This window comes from Rhipicephalus microplus, chromosome 2 (genome assembly GCF_043290135.1).
Source record: "Rhipicephalus microplus isolate Deutch F79 chromosome 2, USDA_Rmic, whole genome shotgun sequence".
In the NCBI taxonomy this organism is placed as follows: domain Eukaryota; kingdom Metazoa; phylum Arthropoda; class Arachnida; order Ixodida; family Ixodidae; genus Rhipicephalus; species Rhipicephalus microplus.
This window is the reverse complement of record NC_134701.1, coordinates 218120397-218147856: the sequence shown is the minus strand read 5'-3', so window position 1 is coordinate 218147856 and position 27460 is coordinate 218120397. Positions and strand designations below refer to the sequence as shown.

At 45.4% G+C, this 27460-nt stretch overlaps 1 protein-coding gene across 2 annotated transcripts in view; it reads left to right on the top strand.

Moving 5' to 3' along the window:
* The window catches only part of LOC142774943 (testis-expressed protein 10), a 117825-nt gene that overhangs the window by 37709 nt on the left and 52656 nt on the right, over window positions 1-27460 (top strand). For both annotated transcript variants that reach the window (XR_012886587.1, XM_075876081.1), the window contains exons 8-11: window positions 21-153; window positions 1030-1193; window positions 10841-11006; window positions 22433-22503. Coding sequence is in view for 1 of the 2 variants with exons in the window: in XM_075876081.1 (XP_075732196.1) it covers window positions 21-153; window positions 1030-1193; window positions 10841-11006; window positions 22433-22503 (534 nt within the window). In the remaining variant the exon portion in view is untranslated. The remainder of the gene's footprint in view (window positions 1-20; window positions 154-1029; window positions 1194-10840; window positions 11007-22432; window positions 22504-27460) is intronic.

Sequence of the window (27460 nt, the reverse complement as noted above, 5' to 3'; positions counted from 1 at the left end):
AGTTCTGTTTTTATTTTCAGACTGCCTGCAGTTGGTAGAGGCCATGCTGTCATTGTACGAGGAGGGTGACATACTTCAGCCGAAAGATGCCCGCTACATCCTCGACTTCTTTCACGAGCTCATACTAGGGCCACGAAAACTGTTAGAAGTTGTGTAAGTGAGAATTGCATCACTGCTCTTCAATGTTGCGGTAAAACCATCTCCGCAACTTAATTCTTACACATTGGGATCCTGGCGTAGTTACGATGCTTTGTGGTCTGAATTATGATATTAGACCGTGTGATATGCATTGCTGTCAATTGCTACAGCAGCGTAGTCACCGAGCAGTCTGACCTGTACATCCATCCCAAAGCGAAATTATAGGGACCCTGCTACACTGCTTCAAGTATTCATTGAACGAAATAATAAAGGAGTTTATTGTTTGACAAATCAATAACCTAAAAACTATTTAGGATTCATCAAGTGCAATGAGACTTGAAGGAAAGTGACATGCCTTTTTACACTTTTTCTCTACTAACGAGCATGCTGAAAGCTGTGCAGGGGGTCTGACAAGGGAGCAAGAAGATGGATTCATTCATCAGCGCGTGTCATGGGCTCTTTCTTTTCTTTTTTCTTCAAATGTGTGGTTTACTTACAGCTGCTTTCACTGGGATCGCGAGCACGCACAAGGGCAAATGGCGCCCTGCAAAGGCAGCTGCAATAATTATGCAGCACACGATTTTCAAATCAACCTGTGGTCATTCACTTTGTGTTTATGCAAATGGCTTGGTCATTTGAGTTTATGGCATTATTTGTCTAGAGCGAGCGATCCATAGCTGACCTTGAGAGTTGTTGAATTCGAACCGTGTGCCGCACTCTGATGTTTGGCTCACATGTTCTTAGGAGCCTCAACTACCAATCGGCGATGTTTTCTGACTGTGCTGAAAGAGTGTCGCAGTGCGTAGCATGTGGGAAATTTTGTCAGCCTTGTAACTGTGATAGAAAGATTAGGGGTGCATTGTGCATCATGCTCGCTTCCCTCCCGTTCAGACGTCCAGTGGTTGACCGTTTCCTGGGCTTGCTGCCAGTGCGGGTCTTGTGTGATAGGGGCGAGGGCCAGGAAGAAGCCTCCCTGCTCTTTCTGGGCAAGCTGAGCCAACTGCGGCTGCCCGCCCTCCTTGAGAGCCTACAGCATCGTTCACTGTTCTGCATAGGTACGGCCAACCCAACATTTCAAGATCTTTTGGTCGGAATCTGCGAGTAACTAAAAGTATGAAAGGAAAAATTGACAACTGCTCCTTTGTAGCAGAAAGCTACTAGTGAATCCATACAAGTTTCGCAGAAAGAGAATTTTCTTGGTTGAAAAAAAAATTTGTCCTTTTTCAGGGTTTCAACACGAAATGGGTCTTTTCCCTGTGTTCTCGCTCTACCTCTTGAGTTAACCAGCATTCTAGCGTCAGGCAGCACGAGGGTGAATCAGTCACTAGCTTGAAGCACTTGGAAAGGCATTCGTTTCAAGTTTACTTCTCGCACCAGGAAAATTTTTTTTTTTTTAAGAAGCTTTTTATTCTGTGAAATATATATACACTCGACTCCTCTTAAAGGGAACTCAAAAGGGATCCATAAAACTGTTCTAATTATCAGAAGTTTCATTTAAGCAAAGTACACTTATTTAGTGAACCAAGACCTTTATTCAAATTGCACAAACCTCACCTTACTCATGAGCATGAGTAGGAGAAAAAAGGAGTGGAGAGCGGTTTGTTTCGCAAGCTCGAGTTGTTTTTTCACGCAGCCATGCCTGATAAACTAGCTGGAAATTCTGGACAAGCCTTGTGCTCAAAATACTAGCGCTGCAAAAGTTCAACACCCTCTCTAGTTGATCGGTCTAATGGCCCCACTGCACTGGCATTATTGTCATCACATTCATCGCTGGAAGGTTAATCCTCATCTTGCGCTTTGGCAATAATTTGCTCGACCGTCTCTTCACGACAGGTACGAACATTTTCATCAATTGAGTCGTAGTCATACAGCGTGAAAGGGGTAGAGGGTACGACCTGACTGAATACTGTCCCAATGTCGGCATCAGCAGGGCTTTCTTCTTCACCACGTACTGCTTTCTTGCGCTTGAAAGCCAGCATGGTGAAAGCATTTGTGTATTGTAGTGGCCCTCACCAGCTCCCAGGCACAAGCCAAAATGTGGATGGCTGCCAATAAATCTATGCTGTAGCATTTCACGCTGCCGGCTCTATGTAGCATTTGATGGAGCAATTGTCTGCGGTAATGAACTTTAATGTTCTGAATAACCCCTTGATCCATTGGCTAGATCACTGCCATTGCATTGGCGAGCAAGAACTCCAGAGGGATGGCTTGGAGTACTTCAACCTGACCGGGGGCTGGGCAATTATTCATGATGAAGACAACCTTCCTGCCTTGCCCCGTAAATGTTGCGTCTTCCTCCCGAAGCCAGTTTTCTAAAATGGCCATGTTCATCCACACTTTTTCGTTCCCATGGTACGCAACGGGAAGGTGTCAAACGCCTTTTAAACAATGTGGGTGCCTTGATTTTCTTATTACGAACAGCTTCCATTTCTTGTCTCCTGCCATGTTTGCACCCACCAGCACAGTGATGCGATCTTTACTGCGTTTTCCTCCACTACAGGATTCGCGCTTGAAGGTGAGAGTATTTGGTGGAAACACCTTATAAAGAAACCCACCTTGCCGACGGTGAAGACGTCTCGTGGCTTATAGCTCATCAAAATTTCCTTAACGCCCCTGTTGCCAGTTGATGCAAATGTCCCCTGTTGACTGCACCACTCTCACCTGAGATTGATTTGAAAACTAGGCCATGGCGTGTTCTGAAGCTGCTGAGCCATCCGTTGCTTAGGACAGAGTTCTTAACACCCATTTGCATGGCGATCTCTCGAGCTCTCTGCTCGGGAATCGGTCCGCTTATGGGCAAATTGGAACTCTGTGCACGCTTGAACCACAGAAAAAGAACTTTTTCTAGTTGTTCAATAGGCGTCGTCCGCATCCGTTAAGATGTTAAAGGTCCCGTTCTTAACAGTGCCTTCAATCATTTCTCTGTCTTTCCAGATCCGTTGATTTCGGGATGTTTTTTTTTTTTCGCCGCCTCCATCTTGGGCAGGCCGCTTCGATCGAGCTCCTGAAGAGTTTGCAGCCTTTTTTTTCAAGCGAGAGTGCATAATGCTACCCCTTCCTTTCCATCGGGCTGAAATAACACCGTGATCCATCGCACTTAGCCGCACAAGTAGGCCTATCGCACTATTGACTCGCAAACTCAGCTCCCTCAGCCACAAGCGAGAATGGCTACTGGATTAGCTTGTCTGGATCTCGAAATGTTGCCATGGTTGTGAGACTACCTTTGGCATGAGCGAGTCTATTCTGTGTTTGGAGTTGGTGCCGTTTAACCCTAGGTGACCAATAAGCGCTGTTTCAATTAACCGATGAATTTTACTGTGCAACAGATAGAAATCCAGCCATATGAACCCGTTTAGTTTCGTTAATGAGGAATTTTCATTTAAATGAATTTAAATGAGTTTTGTTTGTTGGGAGTCTACTGTATAACTTCATGTTTACTGTAGACTTCCTTTAAAACAAACTCCAAGACACCACGCTCATTTGTTTATATTACCAGGAATACGTCTTATCAAAAGTGCCCCCCAAAACCAAATGCTAACATGCCAGGTATGCCCAAATATGGTGCTTGAAAACACTGAATGAAGTGTACATTTACAATTTGGAGGAAAGGAACAAGAAAAAGCATTTATTTGGCTCAGCTTGATAAAAAACTATGCTTTGAAGTAGAGTATTTAGAATAAACTATTGAGTACATGATTTTGCAAGGTCATATTATATTTGCTCATTAATAAATTGCTACCACATTTCAGCAATAAAACTGTAGTGCAACCCTATTTTAATGATTAGAAAAAGATAAGAAGGGCGAGTCAAGCACGGTTTTCCCTCATAGAAGGGAAAATATAATCGTCTGGCTGTTCTCCTTGTGAGAGGCTGTTTTACAGGCTTTACTATCATTTTTAGGTACACCTGCATTGCATAACTCTACGTTGACAAAGCCAATATAGGTCAAGTTGCTTATGAAAGTCTGCAAGCTTTTCTTTGAGGTTCAGATAATTTTTTTATTTTCAGCCCACAGTAACTTTTCCCGAAGGACACGCATCTGAAGATCTATATTTACACTATTCACGATCACAAGCCTCGGGCGCACAAGGAAGACACAAGGCAGCTATATTTGGTGCGCAAAATTACTTCCTTTGTCGCACACTTTCATAATGAAAATGGCACATCACAATTTGCTACATTTTACTGGGAACACATACAACGATCGCAGACCCTATGCAAAACAACGCAAGCTGATCACAACATGTGCCATTGTGTGACGGTGATGACAATGCATCTGACTCCTCTGATGGGAGTGCTAGTACCGCATATGTAGTTTTGGTTTCATGCGATTATAACGCACAGACAACATTTGTTCCCGTTTGCACTTTCATTTGGCTTTTTTCCCCTCCCTTTCCTTGCATTTTCTCCTCTATCCAAGCTCTTGTGTTCTTCTGTTTTCCACTGTACTCCAGTTTGTGAACTGAGGAACGCCTTTTGTTTAGGCTTGTGCGAATAGTGAGTTTTAGTTTCGGAGCGAATACAGTTAAACCTGGATATAACGAAATTGATAAATTTCCGGAAAAATTTGTTATAGAGAGGTTTCATTATATGTAGGTTTAGTACGAAAATTCGGAAAATAAATGTGCAAATTGAACAAAAGGGGGACTGAAGGCAGAGCTAACCCCAAACACTCATTTTACAGTAAAAGACTGTGTTATTATTGCGATAGCAATTATATGGACACTCTCAGTGGGTTCTTGCTGTCGCCGCCATGTTCAGCAACAAGTCCAAATTGATAACATGCCCCTGTGCATCGTAACTTTCACAAGCGGGTAAAAGTGCGCCAGTGCTGCTAAAGCAGAGATTAAATGAGTCTGCCTATCCCTATCGCCTGGAAAGTGCATAACAACTCCCGCATGTTAGAACTGCCATCGAATGCTCAAACAGAAAGTAAACCACCTGTCTTAAACGAGCATGAAACAATGTGGGGTGGGGGTGGGGGGGTGGGTGATCGCTCGAGTAGCAATAATGAACTTAAATTTTAAGGGCGGTCGCGATCGCTGGCGCGCTTGCTATCTCGACGAGTATCAGTGCGGTTTCATCGTGAAGGGACTGTGTGAAAAAAAGAGCAAATAAAATCGTTCCCGTCAAAGTCGAAGGCGCACGATTCTCCCCACCGAAGGATAAGCGCGCGCGCTTAAGCATCTCAACCCCCTTTCCCTCTTCACATTCGCGGGGCAAAGTACGCGTGGGAGATAAGCGCCCCTTGGCACATCGTGACAAGCTGAGCGGCGAGCGCGGGTGGGTTTTTTTTCATGAGGTTTCATATATAGGTACGTATGCATATACTATATATATGTATGGTGAGTGAAGGCGGCGGCTGCAAAAACCCAGCCGAAGCTGTCTGTATACATAATAGCTATTGCAATAAAAAAAAAATTCAAAGCTGTACGTTGTCGAGGGACACATGCGCGCGCAGTGAAACTATGCACGCACGCACGGCATCGAAAACGAAGAGCGAACGACACGGATAGACACGTATTCTGCGGAAATCTAATTGGTAAAGCGCCCTTTATATGCAGCGCGGCCCGACATATGTGACGCTAACTAAACACGGGGTGCTGCCACTGTGCAAAAATAGTTTTTTTTTTATTTCGGCTTGGAGTGAGGGGAGGGGGGGGGGGGGGCACACCCGCGCATGCGACAGCGGCGGCGAGAAAGGAGAGCAACGCCAGATTGTAAGGTGCAGGCCTGCCTGCTCGCCTCACGCGGATGCGGCATGTGTGCCTGCCGCCACCGCTTCGCACTTCGGCGACAGCGGGACAGCGGCGGAAGATGCATGCTCATACCAAAATGCCTAAACGAGGAGCAAAATTCCAAGATTGTCCATGGGAAAAATTCGTTATGTCTAGGTTGTCTCCCGCAGTTATTGGTTACATAGAGGTCGAAAATACATGTGCTTCCATGGAGCGACGGCGGGGAATAGAAAAACTTCATTATATCCAGGAATTTGTTATTTGGAGGTTCGTTATAAGCAGGTTTAACTGTAGTGATTTTGATCGAATAATTTCGAATCGAACTCGAATGGTATGTATGACATAAAAAAATGAATATTTATTATTACAAACCTAACCCGCACAATATTTCTTTTGAATGGAAATATGGGCTTTAGCAAATGCCTTTTTTTTCGTTCAAAGGAAATCTAAACAATCTTGAGTAGTAGTTTCGGTGGGATGCGAGTGATAAGATACTCAACATTTTAAAATTTATTATACTTAAAAGATATAAGCTGTCATAACAAGCTTAATAAAATTAAGAATTGATTTGAGGGTAACATTTTCCTTTAAAGGGGCTCTGCAACACTTTTTCAAGTAGCCATGGAGCCAGTAAACATGCTTGCTCCCTCACAAATTTACCGCCACAAAGTTTCTAGGATTAGTCCAGTACTAGCGAAGTTGCAAATATGTGTCGCACGCTGCAATTGAATTCTCTCTTCTCATCCCAACGAAATAGCTGGAAGTTAAGCAATGTCACGGTGAAACAAAATGTCACACGCATCTCGTGACCTTAAGCACTTCTTTCTTTTTTTCTTGGAACACGCAGCTTCTCAGTGTAATCGCACACGTACGAGTGGACAAGCGGCGGTCTCCCGCGGCGCCCCTGTAACAACGAGCGCCATGCTCAAATCAGCCGATGGCTGTGACAAGTGATTTTTGAGCTTGTAGTGTCATCTGCCGAGGAAAGAAAGCAACTTTTAGCTTTGAAAATTTATTGTGAATGACAAGCCATGTGATGCGCTATAATATTTGCCCTGTGTCTTCTCGGTAGGCCCGACTACCGATCAGCAGCATTTCCTGACCATGTTCAATAAATGTTGCAGAGCCCCTTTAAATTTCTACGGACGCTTCGTGGCAAAGCAGTGTTCCCCTGATTAGGTGCTTTCATGGCTTAGCATTCCTACATTGCAGTAAAACCATTTTTACAGGCGGTGACATGCGGATTAATATGCACCTATTCGTTCATTGCGAATATTTCGAAATTATTCAATAGTTTAACTTCAAATCGAAGCAAATTCGAATACTCAACTATTCGTTCGAATATTTGAAGCACTCGAATATTCGCATAAGCCTACTTTTGTTGCTTTGTTGCAAAGTTTATGTATCTCTAGAGAAGAAAACATCTGAACATTCAAGATCAAAGAGCCATACAGTGGCTAGATCAAGTGAAATTTTTACTGGTTGCGTAGAATGAGAAAGCAGGTTACTGCATGGCGAGGCAGGTTATAGTATAGTTACTGCTCTTGCATGCTGCTGCAGTGACTTTAATGATGGGAGTTCTTATATGTTTCTTTATTATCTATCACATAGATTCCAGTGCTTTGTCAGCTTGTAGCACAAGATTTTTCATTTCGTGTTTCTGGAAAGGGGGAACTACATTTTACTGATAAGCAAAATTCAAGTAATGACCTTGTCTACTGAGATATCGATCCATGTGCGGCAGGTTGGGCTTGCTGGTGAAGCTGCATCACTGCAGAGGGCTAGCACTAAACAACGGAGGCAAAAGAGAAGTGTAGGTGTTTGCAGTTGCCCTGCGTACATCTTTTTTTTTGCCTCCGCTTTCATGTGCTACTCATCTGAAGTCATATACAGTTGAACTCTCAGGAACGTGCACTGTGGAGCAGTTCTTGTCTTTTGTCTCTTATAAGCAGAGCACACTTTCTTATTAACACGAATTTCAGTGCAAGCACACTGGTGTTACCGTATGTACTCGCATAATTCTCGCACTTTTTTTGGCAAAAAAGTGATGCAAAGTTGGGGGGTGCGAGAATTACGCGGAGAAAACTTTTCACGAAAACGTACAGAGTGAAAAAGAAAACGAAGTGGCCGCAAATTGGGAATCTCACCCCAGCAACTAACAGCAAGCTTTGAGAAGTACTAATTGAAGCTTACCTCAACAACAAAACCAAAACTTGTGTTGAACAAACCTTGTTCAACACAAGTCCAGTACTAGCGAAGTTTGCAAGATTTATTTGAGACACAAAAAGTGCAAGCAAATACAGTCGAGCCCACATATAACGGCCCCACTTAAAATGAGCTTTCGCTTAAAACGAACAATATCGGCGTTACTGTGAAAATATACATTGGTTCAATGGCACAAAATTGCACTTACAACGAACGTCTCTGAGCGCCGCTGATTGGTTACAGCGAACGGAGTCAGCGGTCTGCCGATTTTCGGCCATTGATCAGGCATCGGTGAGGTGCCCCTACATTCTTATTTTTAAACGCCGACCCTGCCTCCGCGCCCCTCTGGTTGCACCTCTCCCCGACCGCTTTTGCTACGCACCCCTTCGTCCTTTGTCCCCCCGCTACTCGAGCATTCCGCATTGCCAGACGAGGCCCGTATTTTCACACTGCCACCGATCTTTTGAAGACCGGTCGGCCATCTACCAAGTTTTTGATCGCTGGTACTGTCGACGTCGCCAGCCTGGAGTGACCAGACCATTTGCCAACATCGTCGGCCACCGACTGTATCCGATAGCCTGCGTCTAGTGCACGCGCGTACGCTACCTCACCGACTCTGATAATTTGTGATTCGTTTCGTGTTTAGGACTTGTTCTCGCTCACTTTGCACTTAGCTCAGCATGCCCTCCGCACGCGTGCGGAAGCACGAACATGGCTGTTAATTTGCGCAAAATGAATCGCGAAATATCGAAGCTCGTGAGGCCACGCAAACCCGACGGCGCAACAAAATGATTTTTGACCACGGCCCCCGATTCTTCGAACACCGTCGCGAGCACCGATACCGATTCAGGAGGCCATGCACTCTTTCCAAGTTTTTTCTACGTGCGAGTTTCGCAGACCTTTCAAGCAAGCTACCCAACTTGCCTCCTTCCCGTGTGTTTTCGTTTTCAAGGTCGCCCTCCCCCCACATCCTCCCCTCTCTTTATCCCAACTACTTGCCCTTCTCTCGCAAGTCTGCTCTCCTCTCATAATCACAACCCCTTCGCCCGTCTCTGCTGCTCAGCGACGCCCGCCACGCTGGCTCAAATTAGTTTCGTTTTCTGACTGGAAACGGGCCCAGAGCTGTTCCACGCGTTCTGGCATGTGCATCGCGTGTGCGCATTTTGCTCGCTCTTGGTGTGCGTGTGTGGTCATGATGGCCGATGGGAGGACTAGCACGTTTTTTCGTGCCGCTCAACAAAACATCAAAAGTGTGACCGCTTGGCTTGAGCGTAATCCGTGCTTGGTGCCGCGTTGCGGAGCGCCTGCTCATAGCTGTTGACGACCTGGAAGGCAACTTGCCGCTTTGGGCGTCCCGGTATGCAGCTGTTGAGATGGTGAATATTTCGTGGGCGGCGGTGACGGCTACATGTGCGCGAAACTATTTTCGCGAGGCCGACTTTGTCGATCGTCGGGCCCGATGCCGAGCCTGAAGCTTCTGAACAGGACCATTGCGGTGGCGATATGTGGCAGCGCGTCGTCGACTCCGACCTGGGAGAGCGGGTGGGACATCTGTTGCTATGATTTAATTACGGCTGATGATGATGCCGACACTGCGGAACCATGCATGGTTTGGGACACTGTGAATGAAGTACGTGGCGAGAGTGATTTGGAGAAATCAGACTGCGAGAACAACGAAGCTTTGGAGCCAGTGCCTCAAGCAGCTTATGCCACGGGGCTCGGCGAACGAGCAGCCTGCCGTTTTAAATGAACTCGAGACCGCCCTTATCACTTCTGCTATTCAAAATACATGCATCACGGACTTTTGTGGGCATAAAATGTTTGTGTTTTCACGCGCAACTTTTTTTAAAAGCTGTGTTTCATTTACTACGAAGTTCGGGATACAGAGAACGGATTCTGCGTCACGCTCAGGTTCGTTTTAAGCGGGCTCGACTGTAGTCGAGAATTAGAATACCATACGCAAAGCTTGTGGGCGTTGCGGGCGTAGTGGTAGTGTTCGTCACTCAACAGGAGCCCTCAAAAGGTAAGCGTAGGATGTCAGTATTGGGCTGATGGCTGTTTAACAGAATCGTCCGCATTTTCCTTCTGAAGAAATAAATACCACTAATCGCAGTCTTAGGCACACGGCAGGCCCAACGAGTCTAGCTGCCGTTACCAGTAGCGAACACAAAACTCGTCGACTCCGAAGGGCATACTGGCGACCCTGTTGCCGTTGTATAGTACATGATCAATCACTTTCAACTTGAAAGCAGCCGTGTGTCTTCAGTATCGCCCCATAACGTGACAAGATTACTGACACATACAAAACACGCCGCAACGCGCACTTGCCGCTTTGCCTTGGCTTGGACTGGATTGAATATCTGTGCAATAATAGTACACTTGATGCTTAAGAGATGGTGACAGATGGCGCGTCCTATCATCATCAACGGCTCGAACAAGCAGACGACATTATTGCAGCAATTTTCGAGGGTGCGATAATTACTTGAAAAAAAAAAATCATATTTTTGTTGGGCGATGTAAGGGGTGCTAGAATTATGCGAGTGCGAGGATTACGCGAGTAAATAAGGTATCTTATCCCCATTGGTCTCTCACATCAGTGTCTCTCATCAAGGAGTTTGACATATCAATGTGTGTTGGTCAAAGTTAATTCAGAATTGTTCCCCACACTGAGGCATTTTTTGCAATGCAGCCCTGGCTTTGAGAGATGCGGCACCGTAGTTTACATGGTGTGGCAGTATCAAAATGTTTCTCTGCCCCAGAGCTCCTGCCCCAGATGTCGCGAGAAGAAGATCAGCGCACACTGGTGGAGCTCATCTGTCGGGTGCCCAGTTTGAAGAAGGAGCATTTCCAGGCACTGTACGCTGCGACGCTCGATCCCCTGCCCACGTCCGTTGTGCTGTACTTGCTTCAGTTGCTGAAGGAGAGGTGAGTGTGATGAAAGAAAATGAGACCCATGGAGCTCTCAATGTCAGTACTGCTAGCTCGCTGGGGTATTGAAAATAGCGACAGGACTTCCCACATTTTTATCCATTTTTTAATTCCAAAGCTCTCACACATTCTTCATTGCTATCAACATTTAGTCTAGTTATGCAGTCAAACTCCTTCATAAAAGACGTGCACGGAGGAGCAATTTCCGTCTTTCATATTGGGTGTCTCTTATAACCAGTGCACTATGGTATGCGTTTTCTGATCAACCCCTACATTTATGAAGCACATGGTGATTCTATAACCCAATTGTGTCTTACAAGGGGGTTCAACTGTGCGTGGTTGATGCAGCAATAAAAGATAAAGAAACATGAAGCACTGGGCGAGTGCTCTGGTTTTTGTTTCTTAATATTCATTTTAGCCATGTCAATATTGCTACTAGTCCAACTTCTCTTTCTGTAGCAGCGTAGCTAAAACATTCCCAACGTGTGGGTGAAGTCATTGCTCCAGGTGTCTTACATGAGAGAGAGTTATGTCCACCGTATTGTCACGGGGTCATGACGTGGCCGAAGACAGGAGACTTTATGTTAGGATTTAACTGTTTATTTGGGCGAACCTGTGCCCGGTAAACGGAAAGTTCGATTACAGTAGCAGTCTTGCACAGATAGCAGTGAACGGAGCGTTGGCCATCGATCAACTACTGACAAGCGGCGAAGCGCGTCGGCAGTTATACTCTCGCCGTCGAATGTTCTGCCGTTATCGCTGGCGGTGGCGTAGGTTCCAGAATAATCTGTACAGTTCGCAGAGTAGGCATGATCTTATCGAAATAATCTACTACAGTCCGGAAGCTTCTCGAAAACTGCGGGTGCGGTTTGCGCTGAGAATTGTGTAGTGTTTTGGGACGATAACAAAACTTGGGAAATGGAACGTGGCATTGCCCCCTCTGAAAAAGGCATCGTCCCGATGCTTTAACTAAAGATGAAGATACAACAATAATGCAAGAAAGTATAATGAATAAATTACGATACAATAATAATACAAAAAAACTCTGTTTCAGTTTGTCAACGCGCATGAAACGGCTTGAGGCGCGCGACATGGACGACTTCAGGTCACGATCGGCGTCGTTGAGAGTTCGTGATGCCGTCGGGGACAACCTCCTAATCAAGTGGGCCGAGACGTCGAACCACCCTGTACGGTCCGAAGTACCGTCGCAGAAGCTTTTCACTTAATCCACGGCGTACCGGCGTCTACACCCAAACACGTTCACCGGGCTGGAATTCCACGAAGCGTCGTCGAAGATTGTAACGGCGGCTGTCGGTCGTCTGTTGATTCTTGATACGGAGACGCACGAGTTGTCGGACTTCTTCGGTGCGTTGAAGGTACTCACTCACATCGAGGTTTTCTTCGTCAGTGACATTGGGTAACATGGCATCGAGCGTCGTTGCCGGGCTCCTTCCGTAGACCAATTTGTATGGAGATATCTGCGTCGTCTCCTGCACCGCCGTGTTGTATGCAAAGGTCACGTACGGAAGAATGGCGTCCCATGTCTTGTGTTCGACATCGACGTACATTGCCAGCATGTCGGCGATCATCTTGTTAAGCCGCTCGGTGAGGCCGTTGGTCTGTGGGTGGTACGCTGGTTTCTCTGGCTGTATGCCAAGATCACTTGAGTTAAGTCGGCAGTAAATGCCGTTCCTCTGTCGGTGATAAGGACCTCCGGGGCGCCGTGACGTAGGACGATATTTTCGACGAAGAACTTAGCTACCTCGGATGCACTGCCTTTGGGAAGGGCTTTTGTCTCGGCGTAGCGGATGAGGTAGTTGGTAGCTACCACGATCCACTTGTTTCCAAAAGCCGACGTCGGGAACGGCCCCAGTAGGTCCATACCAATCTGCTGGAAAGGTCGGCGAGGTTGTTCAATTGGCTGCAGAAGTCCCGCTGGCTTTATCGGCGGTGCCTTGCGTCGCTGACAGTCCCGGCATGTCCTCACATAACGAGTGGCGTTGGTGGTAAGACGTGGCCAGTAGTATCTTTCTTGTATCCTCGCGAGCGTGCGAGAAACACCGAGTTGCCCTGCCGTCGGATCGTCGTGCAGGGCCCGCAGGAGTTCTGGTCGCAAAGCTGGAGGCACCACAAGGAGGTACTTAGCTCGAAGCGGTGAAAAGTTTTTCTTTTGTAGAAGACCGTTTCGCAGGAGGAACGACGCAAGTGCGCGCTTGAATACCTTCGGGACTTCGGCGGTCCTGCCTTCGAGGTATTCTATTAGGGCCTTAAGTTCCGAGTCGGCCCGCTGTTGTTCAGCGAAGTCGTCGGTAGTTATCGTTCCCAAGAAGTAGTCGTCATCCGGGTCGTCGGGTGGTGGTTGGTTGACAGGCGCACAAGAGAAACAGTCGGCGTCGGAGTGTTTCTTGCCGAGCTTGTAAATGACAGTAATGTCATATTCTTGAAGTCTCAGGCTCCATCGTGCGAGGCGACCTGAAGGGTCCTTCAAGGTGGCTAGCCAACACAAGGCGTGGTGGTCGCGCACAACTTTGAAGGGCCTGCCGTAGAGATAGGGACGAAATTTCTACGTAGCCCAGACTGTTTTGAATAATTGGCTTCTGCTTTGAATTGTGATCGGCTGGCGTAACTAATAAATCATTCAAGTCCGTCAGCCCTCTGAACAATAATGGCGCCAAGACCTACGCTGCTTGCGTCAGTGTGTATTTCTGTCTCGGCGAATTCGTTGAAACGAGCAAGTAACGGAGGCGTCTGAAGGCGATGTTTAAGCTTCTGGAAAGCGTGTTCCTGCGGTGTTTTCCACTTGAACTCCACGTCGGCCTTGGTAAGGTTAGTGAGAGGATCGGCGATGCGGGCGAAGTTTTTCACGAACCGCCTATAATAGGCGCACAGACCCAGAAATCGGCGCACCCCCTTCTTGTCAGTGGGCGGCGGGAAGTCGGCGATGACGGCTGTTTTCCGTGGATCGGGACGAACTCCAGACTTGCTAAAAACATGCCCCAGAAACAAGAGCTCCTTGTACGCAAATCTGCACTTTTCTGGCTTCAGTGTGAGTCCGGACGTCTTGATGGCATGAAGTACAACTTCAAGGCGCCGAAGATGCTCGTCGAAACTCGAGGAAAACACGACGACGTCGTCCAAGTACACAAGGCAAGTCTGCCACTTCAATCCTGCCAGTACTGTATCCATAACGTGTTGAAAAGTTGCAGGCGCTGAGCAAAGACCAAAGGGCATCACCTTAAACTCGAGGAGGCCGTCCGGTGTTATAAACGCCGTCCGGTGTTATAAACGCCGTCTTCTCTCGGTCTCTTTCGTCAACTTTGATTTGCCAATAGCCAGTCTTGAGGTCAATTGACGAAAAGTACTTGGCGTTATGGAGCCGATCAAGTGCGTCGTCTATTCGTGAGAGAGGATACACGTCCTTTCTTGTGATTTGGTTCAGGCGGCGAGAATCGACACAAAAACGTAGGGTCCCATCCTTTTTCTTCACTAACACCACGGGGGATGCCCATGGACTCTTGGACGGCTGGATAATGTCATCCCGCAGCATTTGATCAACTTGTCTCTTCGTGGCCTCACGTTCTCGCGCCGAAACTTTGTACGGACTCTGAAGGAGTGGTCTGGCATTTTCTTCGGTCATGATGCGATGTTTCGTGATTGGGGTCTGCCGAATTTTTGATGACGATGAAAAGCAATCTTTGTATTGCAGGAGCAGGGCCTTGAGCTGTTCTTGCTTATGGTTCAGAAGTCTGGGATTGACATCGAAAGCTATGGGAGGGGCTTTGTTCCTCTGAGCAGGTTCCACAGAATCTGCAAGGGCGAAAGCACTGGTGGCTTCGACAATTTCTTCGATGTATGCGACCGTTCTTCCTTTGTTCACATGTTTGTACTCATTGCTGAAATTCGTGAGCATAACCGTTGCTTTGCCTCCCCGCAGCTCTGCAATTCCTCTTGCGACGCAAATATTTCGGGTGACCAACAGATGCTGACTGCCTTCAATGAGGCCTTCCAAGTCAGGTGATTTAGGAGCGCCGACTGAAATAATGACGCTTGAGTGAGGCGGAATGGTGACTTGTTTTTCCAGCACATTCAAGGCATGGTTTCCTGACGGCGTGTGCGGCGGTAGGGCTTCTTCTGTAGATAACGTTATGAACTTTGTTTTTAGGTTGATGACAGCACCATGGAGGCATAAGAAGTCGATGCCAAGGATGACATCTCTCGAGCAACGCTGTAGGACTACGAAGTCTGTAGGATAAATACGGCCGTTAATGGTGACTCTCGCTGTGCAGATTCCTGCAGGCGTTACGAGATGACCTCTGGCTGTGCGGATTTCAGGGCCTTCCCAAGCTGCCCTAACTTTCTTTAACTTCGCGGCGAACGACCCACTGATGACGGAGTAGTTGGCTCCAGTATTGATGAGAGCGGTCACACTGTGGCCGTCGATAAGAACGTCGAGGTCGCTAGTTCGCCATCTCGCATTACAGTTAGGGCGTGGCGTCGGGTCACGGCTGCGTCGGCTTGTTCCGCTGCTTTCATGTTGCGTCGTCAGGTCACCTCCGGTAAGTGAGGTTTCGCCGTCAGGGCTTTGCCTGGTCGGCGTTGTGTTCGGAAAGCTCCGTCGCGGCGTCGTCGTCGTCGGAGGATCTTCGGTAGTTCGTCGCACAGCAACCGCACCTCCATTGGTTGCTGCCCTTAGTTTCCCGAATACGGGCTAAGAGATTGGCCCCGCGTTGGGCCTGAGTACTGCCGGTGGTGCGGTGACGTGCGGCTGCTGGGTGACGGCGAACGTGAAGGGCTTCGTGGTGTCCACTGAGTTCTTGTCAGGTAGTCGGCGATGTCACGTGGTCGTTCTCCTGGCTGTGGACGCGGCGCATTGACAGCGAAGCCACGCAGTCCCATCTGTCGCTACTGGCAACGGCGGTATGTGTGTCCGGCCTCGCCGCAGTGGTAGCAGAGCGGGCGGTGGTCAGGGGTGCGCCAGACGTCAGTCTTCCTCGGTGCACTGCGCTGGGCCGCTGGCGAACGGTATGACGTCGGTGGGGGTGGTGGCGGCGGTGGCGTCTGTCGACGGAAGTGCGATGGGGTGGCGTTTTGGCGTGGACAGGGAGGAGCGTTGTGGCGCACTGCAGTGGCGTAGCTCATAGCTTCCTGCTCGGGCAGCGGTGCTTGGGGAATTCGAAGCAATTGCCGAACTTCTTCTCGCACAATGTCGGCGATCGAATCCACTTGAGGCTGCGCCGAAGGCAACAGCATGATCGCTCGAATCGTTTCACGCAGGTCTTTGGAGTTACTGGCTTGAGCGGCGGCGCATTCTGGAGTCAGGCAACAATTATACTGTCTGGTGCGCAGGTCCAGGGTCTTTTCGATAGTGGTCGCTTCGGCTACAAATTCTTTTACGGTGTTCGGTGGATTTCTCATCAGTCCCGCGAAGAGCTCCTGTTTGACCCCTCGCAAGAGGTAACGAACTTTTTTTTCCTCAGGCATGTCTGGGTCAGCGTGACGGAATAGTCGGGTCATTTCTTCTGTGAAAATGGCGTCATTTTCATTTTGCAGCTGTACCCGGGTCTCTAATAAAGCAGCGGCCCTCTCTTTGCGAGCGACGCTCGCGAATGTTTGCAGGAATGCGCCGCAGAAAACATCCCACGTTCGGAGCGTGGACTCCCGATTTTCGAGCCAGGTCCTTGCGGTGTCTTCCAAATAGAAGAACACACGACGGAGCTTTTTGTCATGGTCCCAGTGGTTGAGGGTGGCCACACGGTCGTATGTTTCTAGCCAGGACTCCCGGTCTTCAAACGATGACCCATGGAAAATTGGTGGTTCCCTGGGTTGATGCATGATGATCGTCGGCTGGGACGCTGCGGTTGTCATTGTCGCTGCAGTCGTGGTCATGGCCTTGGTCTTCCGCGCCTTGTCTTGTAGAAGCCCGTACTCCGGTGGTAGCCCTTGCTGTCGGCGGCTTGTTCGCTGCTCCTGGTTGGCGTCGGTGTCTTCTCCGCGACGTGGGCTGGGTTCACGGCTTGACGGGGGCGTCCGGTACATGAACAAAGCAGCACCTCCACTAGATGTCACGGGGTCGTGACGTGGCCAAAGACAGGAGACTTTATGTTGAGATTTAACTGTTTATTTGGGCGAACCTGTGCTTGGTAAACGGAAAGTTCGATTACAGTAGCAGTCTTGCACAGATAGCAGTGAATGGAGCGTCGGCCGTCGATCAACTACTGACAAGCGACGAAGCGCGTCGGCATTTATACTCTCGCCGTTGAATGTTCTAGCGTTGTCGCTGGCGGTGGCGTAGGTTTCAGAATAATCTGTACAGTTCGCAGAGTAGGCGTGATCTTATCGAAATGATCTACTACAGTCCGGAAGCTTCTAGAAAACTGCAGGCGCGGTTTGCACTGAGAATTGTGTAGTGTTTTGGGACGATAACAAAACTTGGGAAATGGAACGTGGCAGTATTCTCAAACTTCTCTTGTTCAAGCAGTTTCTTTTTGTGGCACTCTGTTTCTATGTCACTTCTGGGGTTGATTGATTGGTTTGTGGGGTTTAACGTCCCAAAACCACCATATGATTATGAGAGACGCCGTAGTGGAGGGCACCGGAAATTTCGACCACCTGCGGTTCTTTAACGTGCGCCCAAATCTGAGTACACGGGCCTACAACATTTCCGCCTCCATCGGAAATGCAGCCGCCACAGCCGAGATTTGATCCTGCGACCTGCGAGTCAGGAGCCGAGTACCTTAGCCACTAGATTACCATGGCGGGGCGTCACTTCTGGGGTTTGGTAGTTGCGTGAATGTGTTGAACGAGTCACATGAGTGGGCTTGTGCGAATATTTGAATGCTTTGGATATCCGAACGAATAATGCAGTAATCAAATTTTACTTATTGAAAATTTTGAAATATTCGACATGAACGAATAAATGCATGCATATTAATCCGCATGTAACGTCCTGTAAAGGTGGTTTCACTGCAGTGGAGGGGTGCTAAGCAGTGAAAGCACATAATAAAGTGTTTATCAGTTTGCATAGAACCTCCTGTAGAAATGGTTTCTTTGTGGTAAAATGTTGATAAGCTGCGAAAACACATATCCAGAGGAAATCTGAACTGCCGCGAAGCCCCACTTCGAAGTTGAATGAAAGTATTATCCTCACATCGATTCATTTTGTAAGTTAAAATCTTGTTATACCCATTTATATCCTCTAAGTGTAGCAAATGTAAGACATAACATATTTTACAGACAGTCACTTGCACTTTAGCAAAAGTCAAATCTTGCTACAATTCAAAGTTGTTTTCATTTCCCTTGAAGCAAAAAAATGGTATTTGCATAAATTTCTTTTCAATTTTTAAAAGGTATTGTGCAGGTACTTAGATCATGACAAATATGCCCCTTGTCTTTATGATATGCAATATATATATATATATATATATATATATATATAAGGGAAAGAAGTGTATACCTAAGGGCTCGTTTTTCCGTGTTTTTAACACAATAATAATGAGATATAACAGACAGTAATGCCAAGGAATGTACAGGGGAAGTTATTAACATTAATGGAATGTAAATAAGAAGAAAGAAAAGTGGATGAAAAAATTACCAACTGTAAGCAGGAATCGAACCTACGACCTTCGAATTACGCGTTCGATGCTCTAACCACTGAGCTATTACAGCGGCACTCCCTCCATCCACTTTTTTGGGTTTATCTGTGAATTTAGAAGTAGGAGCGACAGTCAGCGCCATCTATAAGCCAAACAACGAGTGTGAAAACACTCTTATGCGCACGTTTGGCGTCACGTAGCACGTGAACTTATTATGAGCGGGCAGCTGATTAATTGTCCCTCCTATACAACCTAAACACACCAAGTCTGCCAGTACGAGACCCTCGTTCAATGAAATAAGGGAAAGAAGTGTATACCTAAGGGCTCGTTTTTCCGTGTTTTTAACACAATAATAATGAGATATAACAGACAGTAATGCCAAGGAATGTACAGGGGAAGTTATTAACATTAATGGAATGTAAATAAGAAGAAAGAAAAGTGGATGAAAAAATTACCAACTGTAAGCAGGAATCGAACCTACGACCTTCGAATTACGCGTTCGATGCTCTAACCACTGAGCTATTACAGCGGCACTCCCTCCATCCACTTTTTTGGGTTTATCTGTGAATTTAGAAGTAGGAGCGACAGTCAGCGCCATCTATAAGCCAAACAACGAGTGTGAAAACACTCTTATGCGCACGTTTGGCGTCACGTAGCACGTGAACTTATTATGAGCGGGCAGCTGATTAATTGTCCCTCCTATACAACCTAAACACACCAAGTCTGCCAGTACGAGACCCTCGTTCAATGAAATAAGGGAAAGAAGTGTATACCTAAGGGCTCGTTTTTCCGTGTTTTTAACACAATAATAATGAGATATAACAGACAGTAATGCCAAGGAATGTACAGGGGAAGTTATTAACATTAATGGAATGTAAATAAGAAGAAAGAAAAGTGGATGAAAAAATTACCAACTGTAAGCAGGAATCGAACCTACGACCTTCGAATTACGCGTTCGATGCTCTAACCACTGAGCTATTACAGCGGCACTCCCTCCATCCACTTTTTTGGGTTTATCTGTGAATTTAGAAGTAGGAGCGACAGTCAGCGCCATCTATAAGCCAAACAACGAGTGTGAAAACACTCTTATGCGCACGTTTGGCGTCACGTAGCACGTGAACTTATTATGAGCGGGCAGCTGATTAATTGTCCCTCCTATACAACCTAAACACACCAAGTCTGCCAGTACGAGACCCTCGTTCAATGAAATAAGGGAAAGAAGTGTATACCTAAGGGCTCGTTTTTCCGTGTTTTTAACACAATAATAATGAGATATAACAGACAGTAATGCCAAGGAATGTACAGGGGAAGTTATTAACATTAATGGAATGTAAATAAGAAGAAAGAAAAGTGGATGAAAAAATTACCAACTGTAAGCAGGAATTGAACCTACGACCTTCGAATTACGCGTTCGATGCTCTAACCACTGAGCTATTACAGCGGCACTCCCTCCATCCACTTTTTTGGGTTTATCTGTGAATTTAGAAGTAGGAGCGACAGTCAGCGCCATCTATAAGCCAAACAGCGAGTGTGAAAACACTCTTATGCGCACGTTTGGCGTCACGTAGCACGTGAACTTATTATGAGCGGGCAGCTGATTAATTGTCCCTCCTATACAACCTAAACACACCAAGTCTGCCAGTACGAGACCCTCGTTCAATGAAATAAGGGAAAGAAGTGTATACCTAAGGGCTCGTTTTTCCGTGTTTTTAACACAATAATAATGAGATATAACAGACAGTAATGCCAAGGAATGTACAGGGGAAGTTATTAACATTAATGGAATGTAAATAAGAAGAAAGAAAAGTGGATGAAAAAATTACCAACTGTAAGCAGGAATCGAACCTACTGACTATATATATATATATAGTCAGTGGGAGTAGTAATTCAATGGGCCAGTTAGTCTTCTTAAAGGTATGGGATATGGCACAACGGGAGCGTTGTCAACAAGGATAAATATATTTATTTCCCAACAGTTTCGGGAGGGGTCCTCCCTTCATCAGGGGATGAGTTATACTAACATGAACTTCCAAATTTCGTTGCTGTCGCGTCCCTCTCTCCTTGGAAGATGTTTGCGAGAGTGAGAGAGAACTAAAAGAAAAAGAAAAAAAGAAGAAAAAACTAAAATAATAAAAGGGGAAAAAAGAAAAAAAAAGAAAATAAAAAAGAGAAGGAACCACTGTCAACACTGAAAACAAAACCAAATGTCCGTGTACGTCCCTATCCGGTTCTAATCCCGTGCTGGTGAGTTCTCGGCGTGTGTCGGGCCACCCAAGATTGTCGCAACGGTGGCGGGAGGGGTCCGTGACGGCGTGTGCAGGAAAGGGTTTCCCCTTAATGGGTCGGTCGGCTCTCTTTCATCTTCGTCCGTTTCCCCTCAATGGTCATCAAGTGGTAGGCGCCTACCACTGGATGACCATTGAGGGGAAACGGAAAGGCCTAGCACATCACTTGTATAACTGCAAAAAATGCTTTTTTTAATTTTTTGTGAGAGTGTGAAGGCTGTTTAAACTCGTGTTACAACTCTCGCTTGTTTCACATGGTTTTTGTGTATATTGTTCTTATTGGCATATAATGTAATAACTAGAGTTGTGCAAACGAAAAAATTCTATGTGCAAAGTCAATTTGAATTCTGAACTGTTGGTGTGAATCATATAAAGTATGTTTAGAATATTTTTCAAATATCTTGAAGTGGAATTGCAAAAAAAAAGCTGGCGAGGATTGCAAAACATACTATTCTTATAAGATAGCAACATGAAAGTATTTCTTTTGCCAAGTTTGATGAAGCACAGGCTTGTAGTTGTCTCATCAAGAATGAGGCAATGCAGAGGCTGCATTGTTGTTGTGTACATCATATGGTGCAACCTAAGTGTTGTCAGCAACACTTTACTTGTGAAATCCAAACATGCTACTGTATTTCCTCCGCCTCTCCTTATATGTTAACTTCTGTGGAATCCCAACTTATATGATGGACATGGGCATTCCAATTGTCTCGTCGATGTATAACAACATTTGAAATATTGAATGCTGAAAATCTTTGGCATTCAATTTTTTTGTAGTTCCAGCTCAAATTTCAGGTAATAAATAACATTAATTGAGCCCCCCACCTCCGCCACATCTATCATTTTAATGTTTGAACCATTTTCGCAAATCATTTGCGACCGCAGCAGAACTTGAAAGGCAGCTTTGTCGCTACACAAGAGCGTGATGTGGCAAAGCATAATTAAAAACCTGAAGGGGTCATTGTCAATTGAAACGTTGACTAGATTTGTCTTTGGGAAGTTCGAATAGTCAAACTCCGATGTGAATCAAATGTAGCAAAAATTATTAGAAAAATATGTGAAATTTCATATATTCGCACACCCCTGGTTATAATATTGCTAAACAGAAGCTTCAGAAGAGTAAAGATGTGAGAATAGACTTTTCATTTCATGCTAGCCATCTATTTCAAAATACCATTCTTTGGGGTGCAAGTCCGTGCTTCGAGTTGGGCTGAAAAGAAAACAATATGTGGTGGATTTGAGAAAAAAAACTGTTATAGGGAACTAATCCATCTGAGAAATGTTACTTGCTGAAATACAGAAAAAAAAGGTGTTATTTTTTGAGAGCGTCCCTGTTTGGGAATGGCACTGTTGGCACTTGTAAGATAGACAATTAGTGTTGTGGCTTGGTATTCGTCGTTATACTGTGTTACCATGGCTTTTTATATTGTTTCTCATGCCTGTACCATTCAGTGGTTTGTGGTATTGTAAATGAGCAATGCAAACATTAAAATCTGCGTAGTTCTTGAGCCTTTACTCACTCATATTTGTCATGTATATCTGAAAACAGGTTTGACGAGGAGAAGAAGGAAGTCACGTATGTCGCTGCATACAGCAGTTTCCTCCTGTCTGTTGCAACAGGTAAGTGCAGTAAAAAAAAAAGGCTGCTCCTATAGCACCATATTTGCATGTATGTTGCCCATCCACTACCACAGGGAAATCTCAATCATTCGATGTCATAACTAGGCTTGTGCGAATGTGAATCTTAGGTTCGAAATGAATTCGAAAAAAATAGTGATTTCGGTCTAATAATTTCTAATTGAATTTTGATAACACGTGTTACACATTCTAAAAAAAGTGAGCATATTTTTATGATCTAATTAACTTGCACAATATATATATATATATTTTTTAATTTGAAAGAAGGCCTGGGCAAATGCCATTTTTTCGTTCAAAAAAGCTGGAAGCTTTTAAGTGGTAGCAGTGTTAGACTTTTGGTATAATGCGAGTGATAACGTGTAAAATATTTTAACTTTTATAATTTACTATACTTAGAACATATGGTTCAATACAAGCTTTTTAAACTTCAAAAATGATGAATCAATGTGAGGGTAGTATGTTCATTTAACTTTGAAGTGTGATTGCGATAGTGCGAATTACTCTTGAGTGTATGTTTTCACGGCGTGGCAATTTCGAATTGCAGTGAAACTATGTTTACAGGAAGTTACATGCGGGCTATTTAGATAAATGTATTCATAGCTTAGCATCAGTAAATAAATGTCCTTTATTCAGTACAATACAGTGCAAGTAAAAAGTTGATATAATACAGAAGGAGGTCCCAAGGTAAAAACTGTCTGGGGGACCTCCTGTGAATTTATGTATAAAAATATAGAACAAAGATTGGCAACTAAGGAAAAAACAGCACGCGAATAAAACAAAATGAACGTAATGAAAATTATTATTGATACTTATGGTAGTTCAAGATATTTACATGTAAGTGATAAAACAGGAGATAACTAATTGGATTAAATGACTACAACATAACACATATCACCAACTAATACAGTGTCACTTCAGAACCTATACAAGTACACATAAATGCATATAACTGCATTTAAACACACACACACACACACACACACACACACACACACACACACACACACACACACACACACACACACACACACACACACACACACACACACACACACACACACACACACACACACACACACACACACACACACACACACACACACACACACACACACACACACACACACACACACACACACACACACACACACACACACACACACACACACACACACACACACACACACACACACACACACACACACACACACACACACACACACACACACACACACACACACACACACACACACACACACACACACACACACACACACACACACACACACACACACACACACACACACACACACACACACACACACACACACACACACACACACACACACACACACACACACACACACACACACACACACACACACACACACACACACACATATATATATACACTCATACATATATATTCAGTTGTCGCATGTTGTTAGTAATAACTGTTTTAGATGCCACTGGAAACAATGTAATGAGGGGCTTGATTTAATAATTGATGGTAGAGAGTTCCAGAAAGAAATTGCAGAAAACAAGGCTGTCATTTTGCCGTAGTTAGTGCTTACTTTTGGAAGCGGAAGGTTACTATTCACCGTAAGATGATGATGGTCACCGTAAGATGATGATGGGGACCGATAAATTGAATCAATGATAGTTCTTTTGTTAGACGGAAGAAAATCACGGCCAAATTCGAGCCAGACTGATTCGCATTTCGACACAGAAAACGCGATATCAGTATGTCGTTTATATATGACTATGCGTTAGAAATGAATATGGCGGATCCACTATGATAGTCACCGAGGCGATGAAAAAATTCAGTAGATAGCCCGGAATGGAAAACATGTTATCATCAGCTGCAGATAACCATGTTTCTGATAGACATATGAGCGAAAAGTGATGATCAGTTAAAGAAAGGAAATTAACCATATCTTAAAAGTTTTTCGGTAAGCTTCGGGTGTTAAAGTGCATGATTGAAATATGAGAAACAAACGAACTAAGAAGTTGCTTCAGTTCGAGGACAGTGTGTGTTGCCATGATGGTTCACAATCATCATGGATGCTTAAATGCTATTTGGAAAAAACGGCCAGATCACTAACACCAGAGATGCGGTACACCCGGCTGTCCGTGGACTTTCTTGCTTTGATGCGGCAGTTGTCAACCCATAGGAACTGCCACTGCTTTTCTTTCTTAAGTGCCAATGCCTGAGCAAAGAGCCGCTTGTTCTCTGGTGTTAGGTGATCGTTGTCAAATATGGGCTTATCCTGATTCATCATGGCAATAGACCGGGTTGTCAGACGCGCTTTTGGCCTTTGAAGCAAATTCAACCTTTTTTTGTCGTGAACACAAACGAGCAATAATCTTCGAGCCACTTTTAGCGGGGACCCTATGCACCACATTCATCTCAGCAGGGCTCACAGGACAACCAATCTTATCTGCCATCTGTTGCAGAATTGCTTCACAGCTTTTGCCTTTTGTCTCCGGAACACCTTTAATTTCAACATTGTTCATGCGCGAATATTGCTGCAATTCAGCAACCTGTTTTGTTAGCTGCTCTTTTGATCGAGACAGCTCTATATTTTCTTTGACCAGGCTTTCTTGCTTAAACTTTATTGTTTCAAAGATGTCATTAAACATGGCGACACTGTTACGCAACTCCCCAACTTCTTTGCGTATTGATTCTAAGTCTCTAGATAGCTTAGCACAAGTGGGCATTTTGGTTTGGCAGCAATGGGTGCGGCAAAAAAGAAAAGTGAAATTGTTTTCAGTAATGGAAGTTCAACCAACCTGCGCACACAAGAGAATGCAGTCAGCAGAATGCTGCGTTGCTGCCAACCCAGCTGCCAAGTGAAGGGTTCCGCGATGAGCCCAGCTTATATAGCTTCCAGAAGAAGGTTCTGCTGTAGATGGACAGGTGGCGTTGGTCACAGGTGGCACGTGGCACTGTGATGATACAGCCAGTCCGTTGATTTCTTCGTGCTAGGAGCACACACTTCTATTGACCGCTTTACAGGGCTGCGGCGGATTCGCGGTGATTTTGCGCCGGATCCGTGGATACCTGCGCACACAAGAGACTGCAGTCAGCGGAATGCTGCGTTGCCGCCAACGCAGCTGCCAAGTGTATATTGCAGTGTAAATGTAGTGTAAATGCAGTGAAACCACTTTTCCAAGGGCTTACATTCGGTCTAATATACACCTATTCATTCATTTTGAATACTTCAAAATTTTCAATAAATAAATTCAAATCGAAGCATACTCGAATGCTCTAAAATTTGTTTGAATATTTGAAGAATTCGAATATTTGCTGAAACCTAGTCATAAGTCAAGTTTACAGTCTGTTAAGATGAGTCATGGGCACGTTACCAGTAAAAAGTAACAGTATTGCAGTTACCTAGGCCAAAAAGTAACTCTGTTGCAGTTACGGAGTTTTCAAAAGTAGCTTTTTACAGTTACAATTACTATTAACAAATAATGTCAATGCTTTTTCGTTACCGTATAAAATTAGTAATTGATTACATAAAAAATGTTAACGTTTGTTTAATAAAAAAAAATGAACCGGTACGGGAAGTGCGCAATAAGTAGAGACAACGTCCATTCACCATTTACGGCAATTCTCTGTGTTATTCAAGCTGTATGAGACCACGCTTCTGAGAGCTTTGTCTTCGTTGGACTTACAAACTGTTTGGAATTGTGTTCAAAATACCTAAAGACCGTGCACCTGCGTGTGAACAGTGCGGGGTCATCCATAAGTACGTCGTGGAGATTGGGAAGTCACAAAATTGCATTTGCAAAATGTGGAGGATCAAAATGAGAAAAAGCCTAGAAAGTATAAGGTGTGAGAGAGAAACACACAACACCCGTACTTTAAGCCGACTGTTCTTATTCTGCCCTCATCTTCCTTTTCGTCGCGCTAGCCGAGCTCGCGCCAGTGCTCAAGCGCCACGATTGCTTGCATACAAAGAAAAGGCAATGATGCTTAATTAAGTCATCCATCCAATGAGTTGTTATACAGGGCTTGTTTGACACTGCTGAATGGAGCGTCTTTGACCTAAACAATGTAACCACACTGGCTCACGAGTGAAGGTGAGGGACTTTTGGAAATGTGGGTCATTTGCCAGGAGCCATCGGCTTGCAACAGCAACCGTGGCCCCTACTGAATGTTTGCAAGTGAAGGTGTCACTAATGGACTGATTGCAGTTCACTCATGTTTTCCATTTTTCTTTTTTGCCGATGTACAGTCGAGCCCGCTTAAAACGAACCTGATAGTGACGCGGCATCCGTTCGCTGTATCGCGAAGTTTGTAGTAAATGAAACACAGCTTTTAAAAAAAGTTGCGAGTGAAAACACAAACTTTTTTTGCCCCAAAAAGTCTGTGATGCACGTCAGAAATGATAAAGGCGGTCTCGAGTTAATTTAAAAGGGCAGGCTGCTTGTTCGCCGAGCCCCGTGGCATAAGCTGCATGAGGCACTGGCTCCAAAGCTTCGTCGTTCTCGCAATCCAATTCCTCCAAATCATTCTCTCATTCACAGTGCCCCAATCTATGCACGGTTTTGCAGTGTCGGCATCATCATTGGCCGTAATTAAATCATCGCAACAGATGTCCCACCCGCTCTCCCAGGTCGGAGTCAACGACGCGCTGCCACATATCGCCGCCGCAATAGTCCTGTTCGGAAGCTTCAGGCTCGGCATCGGGCCCGACGATCGACAAAGTCGGCCTCGCGAAAATAGTTTTGCGCACATGTAGCCGTCACCGCCGCCCACAAAATATTCACCATCTCAACAGCTGCATACCGGGACGCCCGAAGTGGCAAGTTGCCTGCCAGGTCGTCAACAGCTATGAGCAGGCGCTCCGCAACGCGACACCTAATGCACGGATTACACTCAAGCCAAGTGGTCACACTTTCGATGTTTCGTTGAGCGGCACGAAAAAAC